Source organism: Larus michahellis, chromosome 15, assembly GCF_964199755.1.
Source record: "Larus michahellis chromosome 15, bLarMic1.1, whole genome shotgun sequence".
Classification (NCBI taxonomy): Eukaryota; Metazoa; Chordata; class Aves; order Charadriiformes; family Laridae; genus Larus; species Larus michahellis.
Genome location: NC_133910.1, coordinates 13,668,223 through 13,692,279, shown reverse-complemented (window position 1 = coordinate 13,692,279; position 24,057 = coordinate 13,668,223). Strand labels below are relative to the sequence as shown.

The window sequence follows — 24,057 nt, the reverse complement described above, 5'->3', positions numbered from 1 at the left end:
AGTGAAGTGCTTTTACCAAGTCTTACAGTTGCTTGCAAGGATCACTGTCAAACAAGAGAGCTGTACAATTCAGAACTTGTGCATTACTTCAAATTTTAGAACTGTTTACCACAAATTTATGCAAGCAGTAACCTTTTCATCTGTGCAGCAGAACTATGATGCTGCTCGCTCTCACGCAAGTGGAAGCCAAAAGCTTTAATTCACTGCTTGTGAAGTAGCACTACTTGTAAAGTACTTGAATACTTTCTTCTTCTTCGGATCAATGATTACCGCTAATTTTTAGAGAATGAGTAAGTGTGGAAATGGGAAGATAGCAGTGGCACAGTGGGAGGATACCATTTTCAAATATTTAGTATTACACTAATTGAACACTTCTAAATTTTTCTCAAGTCTTGTCTGACAATTTCTTCTCCAGAAGAAGTCTAATTTACTAAACATCCAGGTCACTGTTAAAAAATAGCCTATTCTCAGTTGTCATCACACGGCAATCAGAGCATAACCACGTAGTTTTACATGCAAACGAGCCCCATACTGATGAGCTGTTGGAATCCCACGGTTAGATTTAATTTCATTACATTAACACTTTGTCATTACTACCATTTAATTTAAGCAGCTGATCGCAGATTTAACAGTGCTCTAGGATTATTCTTATTTTGATTTAAAGCATTCCCAGCTCCTCCTGCCGCTCTCTCTTCAGGCTGCTCACAAGTGCCGTAGGAGAGCAAACCCTGCTCATCTGTCAGCAAATCACACAAGCTTACTGAGCTTGTCTGGGACCACGGAGACGTGAAGGGAAGCAGACAAGCAAATACGAGATGAAAGATCTGGCAGAGGCCATTTTCTAGAAAAAAACATAATTAAGGAGCTGCAGCCACTGTTCCGTACGTTTGACTAAATCCATGTATTTTGGGGATGGCTTCTTGTTATTTCTCCAAAGGCCAGGCTCACACAGCAGCCTTTAATCAACTCATCCACATCGCTGACCTTGGCCAACGGAACAAAAAGACTTTGCAGCTCCAACGTGCAGCCTGGGGAACACGCAGGTCAACGGAGTGTGCCTGGGCACACAGGCCAGCTCTCCTCGCCGCAAATGTCAATACTGCCATGTATATAAAGTAATGAAAGCCACAACCCCCCCATGCCTCATTTAATAAGATTTACACACAGTTTTTCACACCTTGCTGATTACTACGCGGGTTCAAAAGCCCCCAGAAGGACCTTTACCTTTACCCACGTAAGCACGGAATTGGCACACCGGCGTTTCACCGACACAAATACACACACGTGTTAAAGTGCGGAGAGCAACTCACCGACTGCACAGGAAAGGAGCTGTGCCGGCTGAGAAAGGAGTTAGAGACTGACATAGTGAGGCCCTGAGTGGCACCGGTGTCCTCGGGGGTGAAGGGCACTTTAGTTTGCTGGACACAGTAGGAGACAGAAGAGAAAGAAGAGGCAGCATAGGAGGCCTGCTGAAGAGGGGGAAGAAAGCAAGAGACAGAAGACACAAAGAAAGAGAGCACAGAAAAGGCTATGAATAAAGGATAAGAAATGCTAACTGTAAAACAATGCATATAATGGCTTGCTAAACGAACAGCTGTTCACACAGTTCATCAAAGCCAGACACACCAATATGCCTTTCTTGAGCTCAGGAGGCATGACAAAAATCACTGTTCAAACCTTCTTTGTTTCACAAATCCCTTAAAAATAAAGTCTCGCCTCCCCCTTCCAGTTCACCCCTGGGCAGCTGCTGCGGCGAAAGGCAAGCTGTTCCTCGCTGCCCTTTTTCCGCCGTGGTGTGGGGGGCAGATGCCCAAACTGGCTGTTAAGCAGCCACCTCTTGCTGCTACTTTTTTGTGGCAGCCTGCAGATTGGGAACTTGGTCTTTCCAGTGTGATCTATGGACCCTCACTGGTACTGCCGAGCCATGGGATAATGGTGATGTCCAGCCATTGTTCAGTCCAATCCAAAATGATATATCACTTGCACAAGAGGGAGATATTACACTGCAAGTAACAAATACTATCAAGGAATTTCTCCTGAATCCCACTATAGTAAGGAGCATGAGGGAGGCTAAGGTATATCTAGATTTTCTCAGCTCTGACTTGGTGAATATAATGTACAACTGTTTCATAAATAACATCTGAAGCTCACAAGAAAGGACTTCCTAATTATTATTTTATAGAGCAGTCCATCCAGCAAAACTTGCCTACTGCTAGAGCAGCTGATGCCCGTGTGATCTGCTGTTTCAGAAACTCTCACGGCAGCAGGAGCAGAGGAACAAGAGTCTCGTGGCTTTTATGGTGATTGCTGAATAAGCCATCGTCTGCTTGCACCACCTCCCTACCAGCGAGATGAAGGTAAGGGTGGGAGGCTGCACTTGAAGAAACCTTCACTTCAGGGGAACTGCAAGCAACACCTCGATGGCATCAGCTTGCAAGATGACAAAAATGCCTAGTGGGCAAACCAGTGACAACTTGGCTGCCTAGATAATGATTAAAGGGCAAAGAAATGCTTTGCTTCAGCCCACAAATTCAGAAAAGGAGCAGAATTTCCTTCCTGCACAGCGGCTACAGTAAATCTGTGTGTTACACACCTCCCTCGTGACCTTGTAGACCAAGTCACCACTGGAAACCATCACTAGAGAGTAGGGCGAGGGACTACAAGGTACACGTGTCAGTGCAAGGCTCACACTGACAAAGGGACCACAGACTCTGGAGAACTCCCTGATCCTTCAGAGAGGACTCCTGTAGATGCTTCAGTGTCCCCGCAAAGCAGACGGGATGCTGGTGTTTAAGGTCTCATCCCACAAAGCAATAATGCATAATGCTCAGTTTAGCTTAGCCAGAAATGCTACTTTATTTTTTTAGGACTCCTACCTGCATCACAGGAATGTAGTAATGCAAAGCCCAAAATTAGAGTTCTCGGTTGCTTTTTCCATTTGATTAAAAAGTAACACCCTAGGGACAGTCAAACTTTAGCACAGATAGCATGAAGAAATATTGCAACAGCCGCCCTCATGATGGTAAGACCGTGGCTCTGTTCCCACATTTCCTCCTCTTTTGTTAAAGCCGTGGCCAACTTAAGTTAGCTACAACAGCACAAAAGATGCATTTTTTTAAAAAGAGCAAATCAGATAATTAATATAAACAAACCCCCAAGGCTGGAGTTTAAAAAAAAAAAAAAAAAAAAAAAAAAGAGTTAAAAGAAAGGAGGACCCTTAAAAAGAAATATGACAAAATCCCAGCTCCACTGAGGCTATTGCCATCACTGCGGCCAGGATTTCATCCCCCACATGGAAAATCACACTCGCTGTACTGTTAAACCCAGCACACATACACTTGTGGATGTGCCTTTTTGTGGTGGCAGGCTGGAAGGGCCAGCAGAGCACTGAAAAAACAGGTAAAATCCTGAATCACGCAAGGGGACTAACGTGGAGAAAACACGCACAAGTTAATGGCTATACCAAAGTTCTGCGTCTCTGGCGAAGACTGAGCCATAAAAGCAGTTATTATGTTTAAACGGTTATTATTAGTGGCATCCTTGACACCAGTTTCAAAACAGCACTGGGTACAACAGTGCAGCAATCTCCTGAAAATCGCGTTGCCCCGTGTGTCAAAATCTTCAAAGCAGCTGTCGTTACACAAGCCTGCAGTCTGGCATGGATTCAGCCACGCCATGTGGAAGACTAATGTTTAATTTTTAGGGCATTTTAGGACTTTCAGTGCTTATGGGGAACAGTCTGAATGTGGGGTTAGAAAGGAGCTCAAAGTAGATGATGCAAAATGCCTAAAAACATGTTAACGAGACGACAAGGAGCACGATGTGGTAACACCAACGAGACATCCTCCCACCACCGCAGCCTGTCAGAAACAGGAGTAGCAAGAGCAGAGCTGCTCCTGGGAGGGTGGTGGGCCCTGCCAGGGAGGGCACCGCGGATCTCACTCACCAGCTGCCGCTGTTTCGGTGGGAGAGCAGGAGGAGGTGCCAGATCTTGAGAGGGGTCTAAGCTGATAAAGGGGTCATTGAACCCATAGACTTCCATGAGGTGCTTGTTCTTCTGCTGGTAGATGTGCTCGTTCTGAGGGGTCTGGTAGAACATGGACGGCTGCGGCTCTGAGTAGTCTTCTACAAACTGCATATACGCCATCACTGCAAAAAAAGGTCACATCACTGCTGCTGGTCCACAGGCTGCAGCTGCAACAAGCAGGCATTCTCAAAATAAAGTAGCAGTAAGGCCATGCCACTCTTACTCGGGCTTTGCGGCAGGCCGGGAGCAGCAGGCTGGCAGGTAACACAGTCAGCTGCCATCCTCCTTGCAGGAAAGGATCTGAATATCCCGTCCTCCAAACCAGCGCACGACAACCAACCACAGGCCACAGAGGTATCTGGCAAGAGTTTTGCTCAAACCAGTGAGATCTCCAAACAGCTACTGGAGAAGGCTGATTCACTGCCGCTTAGCCCAAATCCCGTCCTCACATAGTCCATGGCAATTTTGAGAGTATTCCTCAACAGCTAATGCCCAAAGTCACCAAAAGAAACAGAATAACTTCAGTCTGCTTTCTAGGAGCCACAAATCATCCTGCACAAAGATGCAACCTTGACAATACATCTATAATAAATCCTGTGCCTATAATAAATCTCATATGTGTAGTCAGCAAGATTTTGAGAACAAGGAGGCTTACAGCTTTTCTCCATTCTAGCAAGCTGATAAAAGTGTTATCGGAGAACACCTACCTGTGAGACTGGGTGTACCTCTCCCTCAGCTATTTATATGCCACTGCCAATGCTGGCACAAGAGACTTAGCTTTTAAAAATGCCACTGAATGCCTTCCTACCTCCCTAGCTCAAATCCAACACCCTTTGCTACCATCTCTTTCTAAAAGCATCTTATCATCTCCAATTCTTGAATCCAACTGATTCAAACGGATTTCTGAGATGTGCTTCAATGGCAATGCTCAATGGCATCCAATCTCCTTTAGAGGACTCTTCCATCTGTACAATATCCTTCCAAAATCTATGGAAAGGCCCATGCAGGTCTGCCTACGCAGCTCTGACAGGGGATTAGTTACTGCTGCAATATTTTAGTGTTGGAGGGGGAGAATGACACACAGTGTCATAGAAAGATTACTACAAAACCCCAGAATTATTAAGGATCAGACGTGTACTTAATAAATGTAAAATAAAGAAAGAACTCTCTTCTATATACCTGGGAACGGGAGCAACAGATGTATTTAAGCATCATAAAAAGGACTAACCAAGGCTGTCACGTGCAAGATGCTCTGTGATCATTGCTCCCACCTTCCTGATAAACAAGCAGTTGTCAGTTTTTGTAAATCTGGTCATTAGGCGGCAATTATTCAGCTTCTGCTGGCATTTCAGTCGTACAGCTGAAGTGAATGGACGACTTCAGTGAAAGCTATAAATACAGCGACCACAATGCAGCACTCGCACATGGTGAAGCCGGTTCCCACACTAGCTGCAAGGCAAAGCCCTCTGTTCACCTGCCAAGGCAGCTCCCCGGGCCAGCCGATGTCAAACAGGATGCAGCCGTGCAAATGTGTTGGCAGGAAGGAGTCGCTTCGCACCTGTCTTTTGCACCTTTTTTCAGATTTCCTCTAATATTTTAAACTCTATTTAGAATTGGAGCTAACGCAGCTGCCCCTTCCCACAGAATGATGTCCCTCCTCCAAAAAAATAGAATAAAGAATTAAAAAATAATAAGAAGAAAAGGTTGTGGCTGTCAGAGCACAGGAAACCTCAGCTGACGGATTTCAACCCCCACCGGTAACAGCTGCTGTCCCCATCCTGTGACCCCACACGGTGCTGCCAGTGGACAACGTGTCCGTGTCCCACAGCACCGCCAGCTCCCGCACCACTCTGCCAAGGCTGCTGAAATTCTGACCTCCAATACCCCCGGCTACCCCAGCCCTGCTCCTCTTCGTCCCCCCGCCACCCTCCTGCCTTCTCGGCACCACTTCACAGAGGTAAGTCACCACCCTTGCTGCTTCGGACCTCTCCTCCTGGAAGGGGGTGCGACAGAGGTTTCAGACTGCAAGCACACGCGTGCCGGTGTGCGTCTGTGCCCATCATCTGCTGCTGTTGAACTCATGTTAAAGCCAAGATCAAATCTGGTCATGCAAGTGAATTTCAGCCTAACAGGGAAAAAAGAAGCACATTCTGGCAATACTCTCTTATTTGACATAATGGTGAAGGAGTCTCGATGTAGGAAAGATAGAATTGCCAAAATACTGTTTTCAAATATCAGTGATCTGGTTGACTAAGGTACTCCTATTAATACCTGTGCCCTGAAAAATGCCTTGGTATCGTACTACAACTTTAGAGGATAAGATCCAAAGAAGGCTTAGGAAAGATAATTCTCCAGCAGCAAAAGTGAACTAAGGCTCAAGACTCCTTGCAGAAGTGTAGAGGACAAGAGCTCGAGGGAAAAGACCGCATTTTGAGAGCTCATCAACTGAGCAGGACAAAAGCCAAGAAGCCAGGCTTGGCAGTCCTGGTATAACACAGCAGACATTCTAATTCAGAGCAACCCTCCACGCGGAGTTACCTACAAACCCAGTGCTTCACTGTCCACATCTGGAGACAACACTCAGGGTCACGCTGTGAGTTCCTGGGTTCAGACGCCTGCGTGACACTACAGCTCGGGAAGTGTTGGCGCAAAGGGCATCACATTAGACACTTCTGTAAAATTAAATTACTGTTAACTCAAGGTAGTAAGCCTGAATGCTGTAGAGAGCCTTAACTCAATCTGCAACGGAATAATGAAGAGCTCTTTTATCTCAGCTCTTTATGAGGCTAATGCATCCCATCGCCATGGCAGCTCCCCTGCCTTGCTTGTTACAACTAGTCCAGGGCGGGGGAGCACGTCTGCCTCTATTTTGTCATCTTCTCTGGTTTTAGGTGAAATGAAAAACAGTTGGGATGGTGAAATACAAACCTGGCTCAGGAGTAGAGACTGCAGAGCACAAATTAAAATGGGCACCCCAAGAGAGAAAGGGAGCAAGGACCACTCCTGAGACTGCTGTTTGCAAAGGGTCTTCTCTCCCCCCTCTCCCTCCATCCCCTTCCCTCTCTGCTGTGGTTTTTAACAAGGCAGAAAATTTAAAAAGCAGATGGGAAATTACATCACCAGCTCAGACCAGGCTGCACGCCCTGCAACGACTCCGAGCAGAGGGAGAGACAGGGCCGCAGCCTCCTCGGAGAGCAGCCAGGGTGGAGCGACACAGTCTGAAGGCAGAGGAGGCAGGCGTGAGAGAGACACCTCTCCCGTCACAGCACCGTGCCCAGCTTATGTCAGTTCTGAACCCAGACAGAAAATATTTGAAATTAAAAAAATAAAAGCTTGAGACTGAGGCTAGGAACACCTTCCCAGCAATCTGCTTGCAGTGCCTCGGCCATCATTTCTGAAGGAGCTGAAGCTGCCCCGGGATTTCTAGCACACACCAGTTCTTCCCACATGGTAGAAGTCACGGCTATTGCTCGGGGCGCACCAGCAATGCCCGAGCCAGCTCACCGCGCGGCCGGTGCGCTCAGCTGGGGAGAGCGGCTGCAGGAGAGGAGCGACGGCAGCGAGCCACCTCTTAGCAGGGAAACACCCTCGGACCAGCAGTTGTCGGGGTCTGCAGGGAACTGCTAGAAGCTTCCCAGCAACAAGGCACATCTGCAATACAGGTCAGGCACAGCAGCGTCCCGTGCAGAAGGCTCACTGAAGGTCCAGCCCAGCTCCTGGCGCCGTGTCAGCAGCCTGTGTTACAACTGGCCCCCAACAAGTGCAACAGATTCGTGTGCATGGGCAAGAGCCAAAATAACGGAAATTCTTAAGCTATACTGCACATCAACTCACTGGAGAAGTCAAGGTCAAATAAGCCCGTCTTTGCTGTCACCTCCGGGAGGAGAGCTGTTTTTCAAAGAGCTGGCGTTGTCCGCTGGCGAAGCCCAGGCTGCCCTCAGCATGGTTCCTGCGGTTAAATACCAGCTGCTTACGGGGCACCAGGCTGCATTTTGTTCCCACTGACAGGAGGGAAACATGAATAAGTGCCTCACCACTAGTTTCCAAGCTGTTTGGGGGGAGGATCTTGTTATTTCTGACTCTGGGCTCTTCGTGGCAGAAGCTGCTCCGTGTCTGTGTCTTGTACAGCAGGAGCACGATGCTGGAGCACGAGTCTGGAGTAATTTGCCCTTAGCACAATAAGACGTACTCTTACAGCACAGTAAAATAACAATAATTCATGCCAGACTAAAAGGCTTATCACTCCTCTGTTTAAATTATACAGAAGTCAACTCTTGGAGGTCCCTCTGAGCACAGCTCACACCACCACACGTGGTTAACTCAGGCTGGATTTGCTGTATATTATCAATTACAAGACCAAAGTCTCTGCTGCAACATTTCCCACCAGCCACCAAAAGATGACCCACAACGAAGGGACTACAACCAAGTCCCATCTGCGAGATCTCTAGATCTTTTTAATGAGTTCATGCATCAGCTCCGGACCCCAGGAGTTTGCTGGAGTTGTGGAAGCAGAGATGCCTCACGCATGGGATTACACACGAATATCTACATGCATCAGCCTCCAGGCAAAAAAATCCTGGGTGCTACCATACAGCCTGAGTAATGTTTTACTGCCCTTTTAATGTTGAAAATAAAAGTAAAACTAACAACCACAGATCTGCGGTGTGATATACTATGGAGTAAAGAAAATCTAAAACGAGTTCTCAGTGTCACCTGAATGCAATTAAAAAATCCACAGCAGTAAGGAATTAGCACAAATATTAATACAAGCTTTGCAGCAAGGATGCTTTATCAAACCATCACAGCTGACAACACAGTAGATAGCAGCTTCTACCTTCCCTAACAATGCAATCTGATGAATACTCCAAGAGCTTCTGATAGTGCCAGATTACAGATGACAATTAACTCTATTCTAACATCAAAGAAAATTCACATACAAGGCCTTGGTATTGAGGTTAAAAGTGTGCACAGGCAATAAAAGAGAAGATAGCTTTTAAAATTGTTTTTAAGTAATTCCTTGACATCTCACATGATAACAGAAAACAAAGACGTGAGGCTTAAAGAGAAAAGCAAACAGCCCAGGTCTCCCTTTCAACTGTCAGATTGGCTCTTAGCCAAGATTCACGCAGGCGGCCCCCCGCTAAAGCTGCCTACGTGTACAGGGATGCATCTCCCTGCATCCATCCCAGCCTTCAGGGTGTAAAACCACTTGGAGCCAGCCCTCGTTATTAATATGCAGAGCCCACAAGGACCTGATCCTGCAGTAAGGGGCCTCTGTACCAACCCCCTTGCAGCAGGTACTGCCAGAGAGTATTTTGAACAGCACGAGCCGTAACAACCAACCCTGGACATGCCCTGTGCCAGCATTTATTTCCTTTCTGGTGTCTACAGACAAACATCTAAGCTCCTTTATAGCTGCTTTCAGTATCTTTTAACTGCGTGCTTACTGGAGAGGGACAATAGTGATTTCCTGCGTATGGGGACACTGAACTACAAGACCTCCACTTTCAGGTGGGTCAAGCCTTGTGGTCTGATTAAAATCCCAGAGGGTTACCAATATGGACTTAAGTAGGGATAATGGCAATGCTTTCAGCCAATGATGTACTTTAAAAAAACACCTGGCTGGCACAGTGAACTATCACAGAAACAGACAGAACACCAACCCTGCTGCATGACACACCGATCTCACTTCCACCTTATTCTCAGCAAAAGAGACTATAAACTACAGAAATGAGTCAGAAGGTCAACTCAGCATTTTCGAATCAGCTCTTCACTGGGGCTGCCGGCCATACAACGTAGCGCTGTTGATCCAGATGCAACATCCAACTGCAAAGCGAGCCAGTGACTAGTAAACTAACATCGACTAGTTAAGCTAACATCTGCTGGATCTCACTATGTAGTCCACAGCCTTCCTTGGAGGATCGGTATGGCTGCTTTTTTGGCAAGAGGTTTCACATGTTTTCAGCCACGAACAGAAAATCAGGAAATCAGAAGAAGGTCGTGAGCGTGAGTCAGAGTCAGTACTGGTGTGCCAGGAGTCTGGCTGGGGATGGCGAGCCTTCGCGTTTAGAGGCTGCTCATTTTAACGATGTGGGAAATTCTTAGGCATCCAAAGGAAATGAGATCTGTGACAAAACAGCAGTACTGGACACTAGGTTAATAGTGTTGTCTTGCACAGCTATGTGGGTGACTATGTTCCTATTGCCAAGTAACTGCTCTGGCAATGCTTGGTTTTGGACAGAAAAGCAGCCCTTTCTCCGAGCTCTTGGAGAGTACTCAATTCTTTTCTGCAGTGGGAAAACATTCATAAAATGGGGGCAGGGGGGAAGGAATGGACATTAAAGGGGAGGATAAACCAGGAAGATCTGTAGGGCAGTGTGCCTTAAAGATTCGCACTCAGGTAAACAGAGAAGTCAAATGGTCTCACTGTAGTAATGAAGATGCTGCGGGATGCCAGCTCCCCTGGGCCTGGGTCGTTCCTGGCTCCAAGAGTCACTCCCTGCCCATCAAAGGACTGACACTTCCCTTCCATGCCTTTGACACTGACTGATTTTGAAACTCAGCCTCACATAAGCAAAGGCATGACCTTGGGTTCACCATTACTTAGTGGTCATCAGAAGCGCAACTGCAAGGAAAGGGAAAGGTAAAAGTAAAACGCAAACACAAGAACTTCCTTACTGTGTTTGTTTTTCTTCTCTGGCAGAGGTGGTGGCTTCTCTGGGTCACTGTTAGAATCTGGAGCAGCAAAGTCGGCAATGAATTCAACGGGTGCTGAAGAGTTTCCTTGCTGGAAAGGCAAAACAGCAGCAAACGGCGTGAAGGGTACTGATGGGACAGACACTGCATTCTGCATGTCATCCTCCGAGATGTTATCGTATTGGGAAGGGTGCCTCTCGTAGGACACCCTGCAGCCTGAGTTATCTGAAGTCTGAGAGGCTGCGCTCCTCCTCTTCTTTTCTGGTAAAGCTGGAGGAGTCTCTGTCGGCTGTGCTGCTCCCGAGAGGCTGCAGAATTCCAGCGGAGGAGAGCTGCCCTGTGGGAGCTGGAAAGCATGTCCATGGAAAGGGGAGCCAGACTCACCCAAGGACTCTGGCAACGGGCTCAGGATACCTGGCACCTGCTGAGGGATCTGGTCGGCATTTGAGAGGTCCTGCTGCAGGAATTCGTAATCCGGATCATAGTGATCCGATTGATCTGGTTAAACAGAGGGGACAGGAGAATGATGCATTAGTTTCTTTCTTTTACTGTTTAGCCCTTTTGTCAGTTCTGCCCCTCCCATTCCATCAGTTAATTAATCAGTTCATTTAATCAGAGTGGTACTTCCTTGCTGCAGGTAGATCATTGCAGAGATTATTTATGTTTCACATTTATATTTTTCTTTCCTAGTACATAGAAACAACATCGCTTTAGTCTACCAGAACTGTCATTTCTGCAGACAAGGCTGAAATCAACAAAACATTCCACTTGAGAGCTGAACTGACTTTGAACACAATCATCTATAGCTAGGGAAACACATTCCCTCGGGCTTTTTCCTATCCGACAGAATATAATTCTGCACACAACCGCCTGCAGCAACGACACGGTGACAGCTGCAAGCACAATCCATTTACTGCTGCATCACAGCTACGACAGCTCCCAAACGAGAGCGAAGGGGGCTCCTCCAGCGGCCCCGGACAACCCCCCGCTTACCTAACGTTTCACAGCTTGTGTTGCGTGAGCACTGACCACTGTCGCGGTCCAGGGAAGAGAGCTGCTCGTCAGACTTGCTGAGTTTGCCGATGCTACTGCACGGCGAGAGGCGAGGAGATTCCCCCCCGTAGGAGTGGCTTCCCCCCGACAACCTTCTCTGGGCGTAGCAGTCAACATCAAAATCCTTAAGCAAAAAAACCAAATCACTGTCATTCTTGGCAGCTTGCTAGCAAGCACGAGGTCAAGGAGCAAACACCTCACGTTAAGAAAACCAGGAGGGGAGAGGATCACTGCTGCTCACCCTCTCTGGTTAGAAAAGCTCGTCAGGAACACAGAAAACCTGTGATTTGGTAAAGGGCCCACGCCAGGGAGCTCTATGTGTTCTTGCTTCCAGGCAGGGCATGCTGTGACCCACAGTGGACTTCACAGACGCTGAGAAGATGACCATGTTCCTCACCGTTACACACACCTGATGACTGCTTGTCGGATCACTGATACTAGGTAACCAGAATGCAAGATTTCTGATCAAATACCTGGGGCTCTAGCAAACATTTGGTTAGCTAAGGTGCATGCAAAGGGGAAATATGCTACAGTGAGACACAACTTTGTGCCTGTGACTGCATTTCTATTTTGGAAATTACCTCACGCTTATCAACCTGCAAGTGAACCCCTCAAGTATTCCCTCTCCTGCAAAACCACCTAAATGTGATTGTACTAGTGACTGAAGAACTGCCACGGCTTTTTCTGGGTCAGCCAACCGACAGCAGAGGCTCCCCAAGCCAGAGCTGAGGCTTTGGGGACGAGGACAAGATTTGATGTTGGTGCTATTTAATAGGATTCAGGTCCTCACTGCTGAGTTAGTAAGTTCCTGAATGTGTAAAGCAAACCCAGCCATTTACAATCTCATAAACACCAGGCTAGCACAAGCGATGGAATATGATTAACATGTGCAGTCCCAAGTTTTCCATTTTTCTGCCAGAAAATTTAACAATTTCCCCAAAGCACCAGCAGTGGTCAGAGCAGTTGCTCAAACTACCACTTGGATTAAAAAATGTTTTAATTGTGACTGGATGAATACGGGTTTCTAATCTCAATGTGCCACACGCTCCCTGGCCTGTAAGTAAACCCTGCTGAGACCCCGGCAAGCTCAGCAAGCCCCTCTGCACCCCCAGCTATCCGACCACTCGCATCCTCACACTCTGCCACAGCTCAAGGCAACGAAGTTTGTAGCAACTTGTTAATTAAATCCAACAACACTGTAAAAAAAAAAAAAATTATCTGTTCACATTCTTTATTACACTGATGTTCCTGCCACTAAAACTCGCGCTCCAGAGCTCTCCCGTACGGGGCTGTTTGGGACGAGCAGCCGCGTGCAGGGAACGGCACCTCTCTGAGCTTCTGCTAAAGCTCACAGCACGTTTCCCTTGGCTTCCACAACGGGGTTACACCGTTACCTGTCTGTTGATTCCAACTGGTAAACTGGACCCACTGGTGGCTCGGCTCATGGGGGCCACAACTGCCACTCTGGTTGGGGAAGGTGCTGACTGCCGTTTTTTAGGGGGCAACGCTGGTGGAGGGCTGCAAGACACAACAGGCATCAGGGCTTCCATTACTCCCTCAGCAAAAAGACTTTTAGAGCCTTCACAAGCTTGTTTTCCAGAAAGCCTTTGACTTGCCAGGCTCAAAGCTGACAGGTCCAAAGCTGGCCAGAAGCTATTCGGCAAAGCGTATCCACTAACAACTATTAATTTAAGAATACCCTCACAGGTAAGGTCCTGTTCAGCGATTTATTTTTTAAGGTTGGAAAAAAGTTGGTATTTCTCAACAAAAACAACTGCTGTTTTAAAAATTATTTTAAATGGAGCTAATTAGCACAGCAATTATTTCTTAATAAAAGCGGTAAAAATCCAAATTAAATGTTTTGGTTGACCCAAATATTGTTTCCATTCACAGAAGTCCCTACTCCTCAAACCCTCCAGGTTTGAAAAATATTCAAAGTTTCAAAAACTTACAGGAAAGGAAAATTCTTTTGGTGAACTCTCTTGGTTCGAGTAAGAGAGTAAGTAAAGAGTTCAAAGTAAAACTCTCTTGGTGAACTTCAGGGAAGAAGATGGCCTGTGTTGCTCTCACCGTGTGTACCGTGAGGGCCCACGTTTTGGCGTGAATCTTTTTCAGATACACACATTAGCAGTAACTAGTGAGATTTTAACCCCTGTACTGTACTTTTCGGTTTTGCTTCTAATGACACAGAATTCTGGTAATCATTGAGCCTGCGAGGTTCCCAAGAACCCACATATTCTGTTCCTGGAACATACCAGGAAATTTTTATATAACCCGTGAGAATTCATAAAAAATGTGATTCTTTTTGCCAGCCACAGCTCTTGGTGCCACATTTTCAAATTAGCACATGACACGTATTTTTCACGCCATTCATTAGCGCCAGTACAAGAGAAGAAAAACATCATACGCCCAGACCAAAAACCTGCAAACTGGGGGTTTTCTCTTCCTTCTCAAAATAGCACATAGAAACTTTCATGTGGTTACTCGTAGAATGGGGTAAGAACAACCAAGTAAAAGATTTTTTTCACACACTATTGGCTCCTTTCACTCTTGAGCTGATAAGCAACACAGAACAACCTGGATCTGCAGGACAGAACATCTCCCATTGGATACAACAGCACAGGACGCTGCTGTACAGTGTGGTATTCACATAGTTTTAAATAAGGTTCTCATGCGTTTATGGGATGCCTCTCACATATGGATCTCAGGGCACAGCTCTATCCTCACATAAAAAGAGGGAAAGGAAAAACAGATAGTAAAGTGTATTGCTCAAAACAGGACAGAGAGAACACAAAGTCATAAACAGAGTCCAGGAGCAGGGAAGAATTACTCTGGAGAACTGTAAATTCAGAGGCATCACTGACCCTCCTCATGACCTCTCTTGTGCCCATTTTGCCAAGATTGTTCAAAAAACAAGAAGCTGGTAAGAGCCACTGGTATTTTTCAGTCAGCTGGTTGGCCAGTATTACCTGTTTTCTGCCACACGAATGCTAGGCAGAGGGGGTTTAGGTGGTGCAACTTCTTCATCCATGGAGTCGGTCAGTAGCTCGTTGGATTGAGTCATGTTAGTTGTTTTGTTGAGGATCTCCATTTCTCGGTCTGTAAGGGGAAGTTCTGATGGGCTGCAACAAGCAAAAGACAGATTGTAGACCATAAAACACAGCTGGAATGCAGCAGGCTGACAGATTAATACATATTTTAAATCATATGCAATATGAGAGGCGCCTACAGCAGAAGGTGGAATTTGCAGCTGCAGGTGGAATTCCATGTATATGCAGAATACCATGTGCACGTGTCACGGCCAAGTGATGTTTCATTGCCAGATTTTGGTACCTTCCCTATCACAGCATATAATTCTCTGTAAGTGATCCCACTGCAGTGGATGAGGCTACATAAAAGACATTACGCTACCCTCTGTGAAGAATAACTGAATGCTTTAACTCAACTATCACCAGTCAGAAATTATCCCTTCTGTTTAGTCCTGCATGCAGAAAAACTCCTTGTCAGTGACCCACCTGTCAGATTTACATGCTGGTAAACTGGGTTTAACTGGGCTTGTGGGGGAGGGATGCTCCTGCTTTTCAATCGTGAGTCTGACCAGCTCCTGATGGATGGAGAGAAGAAAAAGAGAATAATCGTTATTTGCTGAAATCTGCGCTCAAACATCCTAGGGACAGAAAGGGATGGTACTGCAGGAAACTCTCGGTTACCCAGGTCATGGATTAACGAGGGCACAGACACAGCGAGAGCTGAGCTGGGCTTAAATCTCGTACAGAGCTGTGCCGACGATGCAGCGCTGCTTCTAAGGAGCAGCTGCAGCCAGCAGTAGTTTAGCCATATTTGAGTTAAGTTCATAAACCCTGGCCCTATGGGGATTCTGCACAAACCCACATCTGTGCCTTTTTGTTGTGCTTCCTCTTTCCTCTACTGTCACAAATGTGTTCCAGTCCCCACATCACCCTAGAATAATGGCAAATTGACTTTACGTACATAAATATAAGTCTTACACAGAGTAGTTCACCTAGTCAGCAAAAAAGAAAAATAAATAATTGCTTTATATTTTATAAACTAGTATGTATTTGTTTCAAAAAGCAAGCTTTCTGTAAGATACCCAAGAACAAATTAAATAGTGAACACCTTTATGAAAAGGCCTGCTTTCCCTGAAGCCATCTTTTAACATATTAGCAATGGAAGTCTCAATCAGTCAAGGAACTACTGCAGTGTATCTGTTATAGGCAGATAAGGCTCTGGATAAAGAGATAAGGGCACGATAATCCTGCCCTACAAGTCTGCCAGCAGTCAAAACAACAATCATTCACGCCAGAAAGGAGAGAACATTTTATGGATGTTTGAGGCCGACAAATAGATCTACTGCTCACAGATACAAACACGCGCCCTCTCCCAGGCAGGCTGGAAAACTGGCATGGCTTCCCGACAGTATTGGCTTCCCAGCGTATTATGCAAAGGAAACTATAAGGGATCAATTTTAATTTATTTTTTTTAAAGCAGCCCGAATACAGTCGTCATTCCAGTATCATCTTCACGTCCACATCTGCTGAGCTTGGGAACAACTGCCATTGCTCTCCCAATGCAATAACTGCAACTGGAATGTCGTTGTCATCATCCTTCCGAGGAAGAGAAATATTCTAGCTGAACTTCCATGGGTCAACACACACACACAACAAGAGGAATACGCTACGGCACTGGATGTGCAAACGACAGCAAACACAGCCCAAGTGTCCACCACAGCTGGTACTGGTTTCCATGTTCTATTTACATTCTTGGTGTGCTCAGAAATAATTTATACCATGTCAGCCAAAAACACAACAAAACACTGAGCTTCCTAGAAGTTGTCCTGGAAAATCCCACATGTGGAGAAGGAAGGGAGAGCACAAACAGCACGTGTACAGATGTCCATGTGGGCTAACGCTATGAAGATGCTGCTGGCTGGGACAGACGGACAAGAGCCCTGGCGAGGAGCAGCGTGTTCTGAGAAGTGTCCTGATGAGAAAAAGCACAGCACCAAGGTGACCACAGCTGACCAGCCTCGCCAGCTCCCACCTCCGAGGAGGGCCACGTCCCCCAACGGGGAAACACTCTGTGAGAAGGAGCAACGGACCGACAGGGCTTTTGACAGTCTATCAGCTCCACCGCAGCAGTGTACATCTCACAGTATACAGAAAAGTAAGATGGTTAAGGCCCTTCAATCACAGAAGAACTATGGTGGTAACACAGACACTGAGCTGACCTCAGACTTCTCTGCTGAGTGTCCCCAGTTACTCAACAGAAACTATTTTTAAAAAAATGTACTTTCCTCTGTTTCATCCCCTCTTTCAGGATGAACAATCTTTAATTAAAAACTAGCTATTCCTTTTAGACTTTAGAAATTCCCATACAAAGTTTACAGAACATCACTAGGAAAAACAAACGTAGGACCTGGGAGCCTACAAACCCCAAACAAGGCTTTTCTGTAAATCAGACGATTTGGAAATCACACAGTGACACCATTTGACTCTTCTGGCTGCAGCTGGCACCACGCTGAGTCACTGTCAGGAGCGATGACACCATGGATTGCCACCTTCCTGCCTTCTGGACAAGCTTCCACCGCTGAAGAAGTTTCTGGAGACTCTCATGCACTGGAAGAGGCTCAGAGTCAGACGCCGCAAGGCTATCGGGTACTCGCCAGCAAGAACAGTTGACTCCACACAATGCTTAAGAGCACAATAAGGGAAATAAAATGTATGGGCATTCAAACCAAAAGCCAAAATAGAATGTGTTGGGTTGGAAGGGGCCTCTAAAGGCCATCTAGCCCAACCCCCCTGCAGTCAGCAGGGACATCTTTAACTAGATCAGGTTGCTCAGAGCCCCATCCAGCCTGGCCTGAGTGTCTCCAGGGGTGGGGCCTCCATCACCTCTCTGGGCAACCTGGGCCAGTGTCAGTATGTTCCAATGTCATATATATAATATATATATATATGTCGAAAATACTTCTTAAACATCCTCCTTGAACGGGCTATGGAAGGGAAAATGTAATGTCTCCTTTTCCCCACCTTTCTTCAGCATGTTTCACACCTAAAACCCAGCCACGGCCAGTGTTGCAGACCATGGTGGTGGCAGCTGTGCCACCGCGGCGCTGATGAGCCCCTGACACTTGGGGCTGAAGTGCTCGGTTTTCCTATTTTGCCAGTTGCAACGGACACATCCTTGTCCACCACATGGGAATGTACATTACAACAGGGGAGAAAAACAATCAGATTTGGCTCAAAAGTATCTTTAGAACGATTCAAACCATTGTGGCTGTGAAAAAAACCCCAAAACACCTCCCACCAGAGACACCGAGACAACATATGATTGCCAATATGTGAAAGGATCACCTGGACTCCGACTTTTTCTCTTCTCTACTAATCCCAAAGTGAGAACTATCATTTGAAAATCAAGCCAAGATCTTCAGTGTACACAGAGAGGTAATCAGCACGCAACCGAGCCAGATGCACATTATGCTATTCCTTATCAGCAAGTAAAGAGATTCCTGCAGCAGTAATTAGAGATAATTAAAGCCTCTCTACAAACTTATGCTACTTCAGCAAGCTGGAAATTCCAAAACGAGATGGATTTTTAAGAAGTTACGTAACCAAAACAAGGATTTTTTTTTTTTCTTTTTATATATGCTAGCAAGGCTAAAACCTGAGATCAAACCAGTAAGTAACACAAGTGAACAAGTGACTCCTCTATGCTCAATTTTGAAAACGAAGGGGGAAGTAAGCACTGAAATGTGGAAGTGGATCTGGTGTGATCTGCCAGAAAAACAAAAAAGACTCTCCACAGCAGAGAAGTCTCCAACTTCTCAGTTCTGCTTCCAGATCTTGGCCCTTCTAAAATAAACCTCGTTCCTCCCTGTGCAGATGAGTGCACGCCGCTCCCAAACGCTGACCTGCTGATGGGCAGGCACGTTCACATCTACCCAGACGGCCACACATCTGCTCTAACCACGCTCCGAGCTGACCAGACGTAGGCCAGCTCCAACTGAAGGCCAAAATAACTTTTAGTCTAACAACAAAGCAGAGACGGATATAACCGTGCCGCCCAGCGGGGCTCAACAGCTCAGGCTTAGCGCTGCGTGGCCGTGCCTGCGTCGCTCCCAGCCCAGGCTGGCTCCCAACTGGGAGGCAGCAGGTACCAGGAGTTTGAATACTACTTAGCGTGAAAGGACAGTGCATGTTCAAGTCTCATGCAACGAGACTACACGACTCTATCCCGGATCTGTTGATAACACAGCTCTCCGTGGGATCGTGCAGATTCATTAAGTGATAACAGAGGGAACTGTCTCGCTATTTGCTGGGTATTAGAGCTCAGATACCACAGATTTCCACAGACTGCAAGTTGCTGCTGAATTCCAACAGTAACAGCAGCTGAGACATTAACCTAAACTCCTTTTCTCTATCCTGCTGTGCAAATTTAAGACCGGCTTTACTTTTCAAATCTGGAGCTTAAAGTTAAAGGGCATAATGTGCAAAATAATCCTGGAAAATCTGTCTTCTTTAGGTGATAGGAGTGTTTTGTTTCAAAGATATTTGCTTAAAACGCTCGATAAGTAATAGCAGATTTTAGTATCTGTGTTTGAGCAACATTAAAGAGATATTCGGAGCATGCAAACACCACATCAAGACTCCTGAAAATGTGACAGCCAAACCTTGGGAGATCCACTTCACTTTCGCATTCAGCTTCTTAAGAAAAACTGAGCTGAGTTTGAGTACAGTGAAAGATGCCTCTTCCTGACACACTAATCCAGGTGAAGCACCCGCTGCAGTTCTTAAAACAGCAACCTTCCCACTGTACTTGATCTAAACATTCACATTTCGATTCAGCCCTGCTGTTGAAAGAGGCTTAACTTTCTCTACAGTTTGTGAAACAAGGTTCTCAGGAGATATGATGGTCTCTGCTGGTGCCCCGAGCCCAGCTCAAGCCAACTTTCACCTGCAGCGCCAGGACAGCCGAATGACCAGCCTCCATGGCCATCAGCCCAGAGACAAGCCCGGGAAACAGAAATAATGGGCACCAAAAGCTTACCGGGAGGTAGAAGGAAAGCCAACAGCTTTCCCCGGGTGGGGCGGGGAGGGAACGCTGTAAGCAGCTCCCACAAAGCTTACAAAGGTTTCTGTTAAACGTTCCCATTAGTTATGTAAAATTAATCTCCAGAAAACATAGCTTAGCTCATCACCTGTTCCACACCCTAATCCGACTGCTGAAAGCGGTGATGTATCACTGACGAATCCCTTGAAATTTATGTTAAAAGATGGAGCTGGAGTCTTTGATTCTCTGTGGCCATGAAGCACTTCCATTATATTTTACCTAGACCAAAAATATGCAAACTCTGTCTTGTAATCTGCATGGGAGACTGGGAATGACTTGCTAAAAATTTAATGCAATGCTCAATAAAGATTTAGCGTTTCTTCCAATTCATCCAAATGCCAGGGAGAGCATTTCAGAAGTGCACACCAGTAGCCAACCCGTTGATGACAGTCTTTGACCAGCACACCAAGCAGGATCATTTTGCTTACAGAGCGGTTGATCTAAGAGGTAGTTTACTGAAGGCAAGAATTGGATCTTTATATTTTACCGGCTCTTAAAAACCTCTTTCAACTGTATCTCTTCTAAAATACATTATTATATACTTTATAGAATATAGAGTATTTGTCTCATGTACCTTGACTCCATCCAGAACAGCTTTTATTACACCCTTCACTGTTGTCACCATCTCCTTGTCTTCTGAATTCACACCTTCCAGCATCACTTGATCAGACCAGCGAATTAGATTGGCCAGACTCTGGTACACACGGCTATAGCAGGACGAGATGGCAGAACTGGACGGCAGCGGAGGAAACAGTTGAGGAAAAAAGAACAAAATGAAATTATGGAAATACTATCAAATGTTATGAGAGTGCTTGATTTAAAATTAATTTCACACTGTTAAAAATGTGATTGTTCTCCTCTTCTCTCTGACGTTCAGAATTTGCGTTTAGCAGGTGCCAAAGCCCAGGTTTCTCCTCCGCTGCAGCTGCTCTCCCGTTCTCCAGCACCAAATGGGATGACACGACGGTACAATCAACAGCTCACTCCCAGCTAGCTGAGAATGAATCATCTGCGCTGCAGGTTAACACAGCCATGCTAAAAAGAACGTGCTTTCCCTTTTAGTTTACAGCTCCATCCTATGCCTTAACTTCAAAGGTAAATATTTAAGTCATATATTTAAGTCTAATTTATATTATTTCAGTATTATCTATGCTTTCCTTCATCCTTATTAACTTTCCCCAAAAACGTCTCAGATAATTGAGAGCTGACTGTACTCATTCCTTCACAAATCATTTCCTCACTGTTTATAATGCCTGAAATCATGTAATTAAAACCCGCTTCTGTAGAGAAATTGAACTGAATGAATTTCAGGTTTGGAAGAGGAAGGGTGTTGCTTTGTTTTGTTTTTAATGGGAAACAGAATTGAAGCTATTGTTCTGAAGGGGAAAAAAAATAATTTGGAAGGATGACAACTCTAAATAAAAGTTAACTGTAACAACAGTGCTCAGAGGCATTTCCTTGGCCATTCTGAAAACACTTACTTCATTACTAAACAAGGTGTGTTAAAGGCACCGCTGATGGCAACGATTCAACAGCTCTTTGTAAAGTTGAATCAATTTCAAACTGCACCGAAACCATAAACAGATAAGAGAAGGTGTAAACTTGCAATCATTACTGATACAAGTGTTCCAAATCTTCCCATTTCTCTCCGGTATCCCTTTCACACTGGTTTAACTCCAGTAATTTCATTCTCTGTGAGAAGAGAATCAAGCCCACAAGCTTCAATGAGGTTATTGAGGTGAATGAGGTTTGCAGGACTGGGGAAAGAACTACTGTCGACTGACAACCAGGGGGATAACAAACAGCAGCAAATACCTTTTTGTTTGGTTGTCCTTGTTGTTTTTTTTGTTTTGTTTTCTGGTTTTGTTTGTTTGTTTGTTTTGTTTTGTTTTCTTTTAAAGCATGCTGCTTGCCATTTGTTCTAGTTTCAAATGAAATTAGCTTGGTAAGAGCTATTTCCTAAATAGGGTCCTCCCCCTTCGCTTTCTAAGGCTTTGATTTCTTTGCCATTAATCTTCAGTCTGCTTCCTTCTAAGGAGGCAGTAATTGAAAGCCCATTTTGTGCTAGATTTAATTACTTTTTTCCTTGATGCAAATGCTTCCCCTAAAGCAAAAAGAAGTCCAACAATACTTGTAGGGCTTTCTTCCACACTGACACAAGTCTTGCTCACTTTTCTTGAGGGGCATTTGTTCTCAAGATCACCCCTTTGTGCCCTGCCACTACTCAAAAGAAATAAAGTGCAAAGGTAGGCGTGAAAGGACGTGGCTTTTTGAGAATGCCAGATCCCCTTTTTTTTGTGAGGCTAAACGAGGCAGAACATACATATGGGATCTGAGCTTTAATACATACCATTTCCAGAGAGACTTATCACTACGTAGAGTCACTGACTACTGACTATGAGAATTCTGCTTATATGGGTAAATACGGATATCTAAGAGAGAGGGTAAAAGAAATTTGAAGAATAGAACTGTCTGCTGAATACCATTTAGTTGATACTTATTTTCAAATATATTCTTGGAAGGAAAGATCACCCAGTGAACACCCAGTGGATACATAAATCAAAGCAAGTGACTATAAAGATAATATGTTCTATCCTAAAAATATTTGCTGACATTTTACATGTTCTTCTGGTGTACAGGGAAAGTTTGTTCTTTCTTTTATTAAGTGAAAGCAGGTGCTTGTCAGGAATTTAATGGCGGTGGGAAACCTGATAGCAACTTTTGTGTCTGTACGCAGAAGCCTGATGCATGTTCCCATTCTAACAGCTATTGCTCTTTGGAGTTCTGCAGATCTAACCCAACCTGGATCCCTCCTGTCCCCACCACTGCCTCCTTCATTCTGTAGTCAGGTACGACCCTGACCTGTGCTTTAGGGCCAAAGACAGCTAAGCATCTCTGTTTGCAGAATATTTGGCACCCTGCTGCTGTCCCGACCATCCTGTAAGCCTTTCTTGCACCAGAACTGAAATAAGCATTTTGAAACAAAAATTTTGGACATACTCAATAGGAAAACAAATAGGAACAGCAGAAAAACTGGGTGGATTTCAGGAATCAAACACTGCATTTCTCTGCCTAGATTTGTGCTTTTCTCTGTCTGTGTTAATTTTGCACTTTACAGATTATTCAACAATGTTTGCTTGTTTGGTGTAAATCAATTGCTCCAGCATCTATGGGATGAACAGCAGCTATGTCTTTATGGCTTGACAGCTCCACAAATTCTTATAATCCATGCTGAGCTTTGCTTTGCCAAATTTCTACTTCTTTTCTGGTTTCAAACCCACCATCTAAGTGGTTAAAATATAATACACATAATCTGTTAAAACATAAAATAAATAATCTGTTGAGAGCGCCCAGGAATGGACTCGGACTGGTTAATCTACTGAAGTACATCTGTTTACTCCTCTTCCGTATCTGATCCAGTAACATCCAAAAAAGCAGTTAAGAGTGCAGGCTCAGACTTCTCCACTATCAGGGTGGATAAATTGACCGCAGAGAGGGATTAGTCTGAAGATAAACTCTTTTTCAGGTAAAAGCTATTGGATTTGTTAGCTTTTAGGATACCACCATGGACTGCAGACACAGTATAGCATCTAAGGAGACTCTTCCGCTAGCAAACGATCAATTTCCAAGTTTATGCTAAGAATCAGCCCTTCCTCCTCTCTGAAACCATTCTGATTTGCTTTATCTTTGCACAGCATGGGCTTCTTCACAGCAGGGAATCTGCTTTTAAATTATGTTTGAAAACTACCACATAATTAGTAAAAATAGCAGCCACTTCATTAGCCACTGCAGCATTTCCTGTCTCCTGCGCGATGCGATTCTTCAGACACCAGGAGAGAATCTGGGAGCCTGCTGGTCTGCCACTGCCCCAAACCCAAGAAGGGTTTCCTACCCTTCCTTACGAGAGGGAAACTCACCTTTGCTGGATGCGTGGATCGGTTTGCACCAAGGGCAGGATGGCTTCCAGCACTTTACTTGCTGAGCCTGGCAGCATCTCTAACACTTTCTTATCAACTGCCATTTTGTCCACAATAGTCTTAAAGTAGCGCAATGCACTGACGACCTCCTTCTCCTTTTCTTCTAGCCATGATACATTCTAAAGGGGAGGAAAAAAAAGGAGAGAGATGTTAAAGCCTCGGGATTTTTAAGGG

The 24,057-nt window shown here is 45.3% G+C and overlaps 1 protein-coding gene across 9 annotated transcripts in view; it reads right to left on the bottom strand.

Moving 5' to 3' along the window:
* The window catches only part of RAPGEF1 (Rap guanine nucleotide exchange factor 1), an 89,380-nt gene that overhangs the window by 26,773 nt on the left and 38,550 nt on the right, over positions 1–24,057 (bottom strand). For 3 of the 9 annotated variants that reach the window (XM_074608194.1, XM_074608192.1, XM_074608190.1), the window contains 9 exons: positions 23,824–24,002; positions 20,481–20,637; positions 15,292–15,380; positions 14,746–14,898; positions 13,171–13,294; positions 11,717–11,900; positions 10,706–11,221; positions 3,947–4,149; positions 1,311–1,469 (listed from right to left, as the gene is read on the bottom strand). In XM_074608194.1, the coding sequence (XP_074464295.1) occupies positions 1,311–1,469; positions 3,947–4,149; positions 10,706–11,221; positions 11,717–11,900; positions 13,171–13,294; positions 14,746–14,898; positions 15,292–15,380; positions 20,481–20,637; positions 23,824–24,002 (1,764 nt within the window). The remainder of the gene's footprint in view (positions 1–1,310; positions 1,470–3,946; positions 4,150–10,705; positions 11,222–11,716; positions 11,901–13,170; positions 13,295–14,745; positions 14,899–15,291; positions 15,381–20,480; positions 20,638–23,823; positions 24,003–24,057) is intronic. The other 6 variants (XM_074608189.1, XM_074608191.1, XM_074608193.1 and 3 more) reach the window with 2 other exon arrangements.